The following is a 6,728-nucleotide window of genomic DNA, read 5'->3' as shown; positions in this document are numbered from 1 at the left end:
ATCCCTGCTCCAAGAGAGCACTTGGCAAGTCATACCGCTGTCCCCCAACCACCAAAAAAAGAAAAAAAAGAAAAAGCAAGCATGAACCCTGTTGCCTGTATAGATCTGATCAACTGAACCCCCAAATCACGAGGACACCATTGCAGCCACAAGCGAGGCCTGGGGAACCCCCCCACCGAGAACCGAACCAGAGGAGAGAGAGGAGTACAAGCAAAGGCTTTGAACTCCAGGGAGGCGGAGCTGCTTCAGGAGAAGCTATCGCACTCTACCTGGCCAGAACAGTACTTTGGGTCCTGAAATAATACAGATTAAACAAGAGATCGTGAGCTGGGGGGACTCAGACACATGAGACGTCCCCGCGTGAGAACACACAGGGGCTCCACTGCACTGCGGCTTGTGTAGGGCAGAGTGCAGCGGACACGGGCAAGCCAACACGCGCGCCCGACCCCTGGCTCGGAGGGCCCGCGAAGGCTGCCTTAAGAACTTGCAGGTGCAACAAAAATAAATAAATGGGATCTGATCAAATTAAAAAGCTTTTGCACAGCCAAAGAAACTATCATTAGAGCAAACAGACAGCCTACAGAATGGGAGAAAATATTTACTCTCTACACATCCGATAAAGGGCTGATAACAAGATTCTATCTAGAACTTAAAAAAATCAACAAGAAAAAATCAAACCACCCCATCAATAAACGGGCAAAGGACATGAACAGAGACTTTTCAAAAGAAGACAGAATAATGGCCAGCAAACATATAAAAAAAAATGCTCAACATGTCTAATCATTAGGGAAATGCAAATCAAAACCACAATGAGACATCACCTAACCCCAGTGAAATTGGCCTTTGTCAAAAAAATCCCAAAGCAACAAATGCTGGCGAGGATGTGGAGAGACAGGAACACTCTTACACTGCTGGTGGGACTGCAAATTAGTGCAACCTCTGTGGAAAAGAACCTGGAGATACCTCAAAGAGCTAAAAATAGAAATACCATTCGATCCAGGAATAGCACTATTAGGCATCTATCCAAAAGAGCAACAGACACTCTATAATAGAGACATCTGCACCCAAATGTTTTTGGCAGCACAATTCACTATTGCAAGGATGGGGAAACAACCCAAGTGCCCGTCAATTCGTGAGTGGATTATTAAAATTTGGTACATGTATACAATGGAATATTACTCAATCATAAGAAACGACAGTGCTCTAGCACCTCTTATATTTTCCTGGATTGAACTTGAGGCCATTATCCGAAGTGAGGTATCACAAGGTCAGAAGAATGGGCTCCACTTGTACTCGCCATCAAATTGGTACTAACTGATCAACACTAGGGTGCTCACATGGCAGTAATATTCTCCAGGGATTAGGGGGATGGGGGTGGTAAACTCACAACTAAAGGACACGGGAGCATCGTAGAGGGGAAGGGCGTGCCTCTAACCCTCGCTTGGGTGAGGCAAAGATATAAAATGTAACCAAAATGTTTGTACCCTCATAATACCCTCAAATAAAAGCAAAAAAATTTGCAGGCGAGAGCATGATCTGGGCTCAAACTCCTACTTTGCGCGTGTGAGAGGCTCAGCCTACGTGTGTCGGGGAAGGCCCCGGGGCTCCCACCTGTAAACGGGGATGCAAGCACACTTTGGCCGACAGACGGCAAGGGCTGCGTGAGATGAGAGTGTGGAAGCGCTCGGCGTGGTTGGCGGCCACCCGTGGCAGCACGCCGCCGGACGGCAACAACAAGATCGCTCAGACTCGTCACTGGGATCGCTGCTATCCCACAACTTTCTTCACGCAGGCACTGTCCTAAACGCTGTCATGTGCCTTATCTCATTTGCTCTCCCCAACGGTCTAGGATCGCACCGTCCGCTAGAACGTTCTGTGGTGATAGAATGTTCTAGAACTGCAGTGTCGCATAGGGCAGTCAGGAGCCACATGCAGCTACTGAGCACTTTCAATGTGGCTAGTGCAACGGAGGAGCTGAATTTTAATGTCATTTTAAGTTAAACAGGCACGTGTGGGTAGCAGCTACTATGCTGGGCAGTTCAGATGTAGGAGGAAGACTCTGGACCATCTCCATTTTACAGAGGGGGAAATGGGGCAGCGGGGAGGCCTCAGCATGCCCAGACATACTTGAGGGCTCTTCCCAGAGACGGGACCGCAGGGGTCAGGGAGAAAAGGAACGCGGGCCATCCCCAGGCGTGTGCCGCTCCATACCGGTTTGGGTGGGAAGAGGGCAGCATGAACTGGAATTCCACCACGCAGGTGCCGTCCGGGAGCTGCCGGTGCTGCAGGCTGTTCAGCTCGTAGGCGATATAGCCCCTCCGCACGTAGACCTGTTGGAGCAGAAGTATTAACACGACGGACGTTCTCTTGGAGGCCACGCGGAGCATCCTCAAAACGTGAGAAGTCTCAGGCAACCTTCCGATTGTGCGACCCACGGGGTCTAAAAGACACAGCGGAAAGTGAAGACTCTGAGCCCAGAGGACGAAGAGAGGAGAAAAAGCCACCATCAGGCGCAAAGAGAGTCACGTTAACACGCAAGATGTCATCTCGTATTTTCTTAAAAGGATTCTAGAAGAGTAGGTTAAAAACTCTGATTTCCTGAGACTAACAAAACACAACCTGGCTCTAATCTGGGGTTTGCTGCTGGCCATGCCCTTCTCGTCCTATCACACGGGGCAGTCGCCTTAAATTGTCACCTAGGATCCTTCAGGCTCTTGTCGTTCTAAGCAGAAGTCTTTCAAAGGAATTGAATGACTGTGACTACTTTTTTTTTTTTTTAATAGAGATGGGGTCTCACCAGTTGCTCAGGCTAGTCTCAAATTCCTGGCCTCTAGTGATTATCCTGCCTTGGCCTTCCGGAGTGCTAGGATTACAGTTTGGAGGAGGTGTCTTGGACTCAGCTCTTGGGGGTTAGTTATGTGACCGTGCCCTGCTGGAATGACTCAGAGATAGCAGCGGTTACCAGCACGGACTCTGGAATAAGACAGATGGAGTACGAAATCTGGTTCTGCCACTTCCTAGCTGTGTGACCTTGTGCAAGTCACTCCGCCTCTCTGAGCCTCTCTGAGCCTCAGTTCCTCCCTGTTTAAGACGGGGATAGGCGTAGTGCCCGCCTAGTAGAGAGAATGATAAGATCACGATCGAAAGGCGGGTGGCCCAGGGATGGGCACAGGGTGGGTGGTGGCGAATGCTAGAACTGGCGCGGTCAGGGCTGTCATTCTGGGCCTCTCCCGCTTACCTCCAAGGACGCCATGCACACGACTTTGTTAGCGTGATAGAAGAACGAAGGCAGGACGTCAAAGATGGTCGTTTCTGAAAGTATTAATTTCTGTGGGTGATGAAAAGGGAACCAAAGAAAAGTATTAACAACTATGAACAGCTTTTAACCACCAGCTGGATGGGTGGGCGCAGTGGAACCGGGGAGAAGTCCTTCTTGCTGCTACCACTGAGAGTGGCCAGTGCCCCGCAGTGCATGGGACTCCTCCCACGTCTGATCACGAAGATCTAACCGTGAAGAACACTGGGGTGACTGGCCCCAAGGCAGGGCTCCCCATTCCTGATGGGGATACCTGGGAGCTTGTGAATGAGCCAGAGGCTGGGGTTGGGGGGCCCTGGGAAGATGATGGCAGGCCCTGGCCACAGAACGGCTTCTAAACATGCTGCACCACTGCTGAATTCTTTCAACCGCACCTACCAGGTGGGCCCTCGCTGCCTGCCACACGGCCCACCCTGCAGCACAGGGCTCCCCACCCACATCTCCCGGCGCCTTCCCTGCTACCCCCTTCAGCAGTTCTGCCATGCCGGGCTGAACTGTCTGGTGTCAGGGCCATCTGTGTCTGGCCCTGTACCAGACTGTGAGCCCCTCGAGGGCAAAGGGAGCAGATTCCACGGAGGCCCCTCCTGGGCTGTGGTGTGTGCTCTGCGGAAGGTGGGAGGAGGGAGACGGCCTCACCTTGAGGTTCTCTGGGCAGAACTGGTGGCCGTACATGTCAATGGCGGACAGGAAGATGGACTCCACCTGGTTGTGGCGCAGCTCATAGGAGGGGAGGTGGGAGGCAATCAGGACCTGCAGGGGGACGGGCCGGAGGGCCGGGGTGAGCCGACCTCCCAGGGGAGAGGGCTTGAGGGCCAGACGTGGGATGGCGCACCCAGGGACCGCGTCTTAGACCCTACCTGTCTGGCCCGGAGAGCCACTTTGCAATGCTCGCTCTTGCTCAGCTGAGTGAGCTCGTTGAGGATGGAGGTCAGCTCGTCCGACAGGGAAGGGTCTGGGCCGCAGAGCTCATCCTTTGGGGGACAAAAACAGAATGCAGATGGCTTTTCTCCACCCCAGAGAAACATGCCAGCACCCGCCTCGGCCAAGGAGCGCGGCTGCCCAGCAAGCCAGACAGCTGCCCAGCCTAACACTTAAAAAAGCTGGCCACTACCTTCTATACAGGAAAACCCCCAAAACCATTTTTTTCTTATTAACTTGTGTGAAACTATCTCTTCTCATATACTGTAGTTCATAGCATCATGTTTTGTTTTGTTACTAACGGAGTCCTATGGCCACTGAATTGATATTCAGAAACTAGTTACCCTTAAAAGACTCAAAAAATTTTCATTTCAAAGTAATCATTCAATTTGAAAGTCTTTGATGAGAACCTTCTAAGTACCAAATACCATCGGGTACAAAGAACTTGCTATTTTCTAACAAATGCAACCCAAAAAGCCAGAATAATAATGAATCTCATGCATAACCCCGCAACTGTAACTGATTCAACGTTTTTAGCCTCCTTTGCCAAGAAGCCTCAAGCAAGTGTCCCAATTCTCTGAGCCGAGGGCCACCCATCTTCCCCAGGCCGTCCTCTGGTGTATGTGATTTTTAGTAAGTTCACATCTTTATTCACTATGTGCACGAAGAATAGTGACCAGCAGAATAATCCACAGACCTGACCCCAGGCTTTCTGGCGAGCTGACCGCACTAGATTACAGGTGCATTTTGCTTTGCAAACACTCAAACTCCAGAAAGCTCCATTCAAAGGAGGTATTTGGAAAAGCAATGAGATTTCCCCAAAGAGTAGATATCTCCTTGGGTGTAAGTTCCCAGTCCTGACTGTATACTCTTAATCCGATCCCTGGGAGAGTCCTCCCTTCAAAATTAATTTTGAAAAACTTCAAACCTGCAGGAGAACTGAAGATCAATACGTTGAAAACCCCAATACTACTCATCTAAATCCACTCATCGTTAAACTCTTCCCAGATTGCCACATTTGATTTTTCTCTAATAAGCATATACGTGTGCACACACACACAAACTTTCTTTTTTGAAAGGCACCATGATTCTTTCCACTATTTTAGCATGTGTCTCCTTGAGAAAAAAAGATATTCTCCTACTTGTAATAACCATAGAACCATTAAAACTCCAAAGAAATTGAACATTAAACCAATAATATAATCTAACATACAATTCACATTTGAGTTTCCCACTGGGGAAGCTTTCAAAAAGCACTAATTCCTGGACTCCAGCTCCAGAAACTGATTTAATTGTCTGGGCATCTGTATCTTTTAAGAGCCCCCCAGCCCCACCTTCTAGGTAATTCTCATGTGCAGCCACCATTAAAAGCTATTGTATGAGACTTTTAAGTGATTCTTTACAAAAATACCAATATTTATGAGTACATCTTGGTTAGGGTATTAATTATCTATAAATCCACGGCCCAAATTTGGCCCACTGTTTTTTGTAAATAAAGTTTTATTGGAACCCAGCCATGCTCGTTCATTTACATATCGTCTGTAGCTGCTTTCAGGCTATAAGAGCAGAGCTCTTGCAACAGGGTCCGGAGAGCTACAAGCCTAAAATATTTACTATCTGGGGCCCTTTACAGAAAAAAATTTACCAGCCCTTTTTGCTATAAGCCAAGGCCAAGTCTCCCCTACTCTCCTGATTCTACATCTTCCAAGCCAGTCATCAGGGACGTATTAAGGAGAAAAACCTTTAGTTGTAAAAGACTGCTCATTATTACCCAGTAGAAGGAGAAATAAGAGCAAAGAAATTCCATACCTTCTTCAAGAAGGCAAAATGAAAGACCTACCACAAGACTTGGGATCCAAAGTCCCCTAATAGGTCATGACTTTGAAGCCAGACTGTGGGTTCAAGTCCCAGCTCTGCTCTTATGAGCTGGGTGTTCTTGAGTGAGTGACCTCACCTCTCTGTGCTCTGCCCTAAGGAGGTGAGAGCAGTACGCATCTTCCAGGGTTGCTATGAGAACTAAATGAGCTAATATTTATTTGTAAAGGACTTTAAGAGTGTCTGGCACAAAGTGGGTGCTTTGTAAGAGTGAGGCATGGTCTCCCCAGGAGCCAGCAAATCCCACTCGCTGCCTGATTTTTGTAAACAAAGTCTGATTGGAGTACAGCCATGCCAGTTCAATTGCACCGTACAATGGCAGTGTCGCGCGGTCAGGAGAGAGACCGTACCCACCTGCAAAGCCTAAATTATTTACCTTCTGGCCCTATTATGAAAACGTTTGCGGAGTCCTGCCCCAACCCCGGCTTGGGTAAAGGGAACCCTTCCTGCTTACGATCAACATGATCACCAGCTGGTTCTTCTTGGCCACCTGTGCGTGAGAGAAGATGCAGTCCAGCACCCGGGACATGTCTGGCTTGAACCTCTCCCTGAGGTTTATCACACACTTGTCGTAGTGGGCTACGGGGGAGACAAAAGACCACACAGGGGTAAGGCTCAG

At 49.0% G+C, this 6,728-nt stretch overlaps 1 protein-coding gene across 1 annotated transcript in view; it reads right to left on the bottom strand.

The window, feature by feature from the left end:
- The window catches only part of ACACB (acetyl-CoA carboxylase beta), a 98,764-nt gene that overhangs the window by 33,860 nt on the left and 58,176 nt on the right, over positions 1 to 6,728 (bottom strand). Inside the window, 5 exon segments of the mRNA XM_012650160.1 lie at positions 2,212 to 2,330; positions 3,239 to 3,328; positions 3,953 to 4,066; positions 4,174 to 4,287; positions 6,564 to 6,690. Coding sequence (XP_012505614.1) covers positions 2,212 to 2,330; positions 3,239 to 3,328; positions 3,953 to 4,066; positions 4,174 to 4,287; positions 6,564 to 6,690 — 564 coding nt within the window.

The sequence above is a fragment of the Propithecus coquereli genome, unplaced genomic scaffold (genome assembly GCF_000956105.1).
Source record: "Propithecus coquereli isolate 6110/MARCELLA unplaced genomic scaffold, Pcoq_1.0 Scaffold314, whole genome shotgun sequence".
In the NCBI taxonomy this organism is placed as follows: Eukaryota; Metazoa; Chordata; class Mammalia; order Primates; family Indriidae; genus Propithecus; species Propithecus coquereli.
The sequence above is the reverse complement of the archived record's forward strand: the minus strand, read 5'-3'. Positions and strand labels throughout refer to the sequence as shown.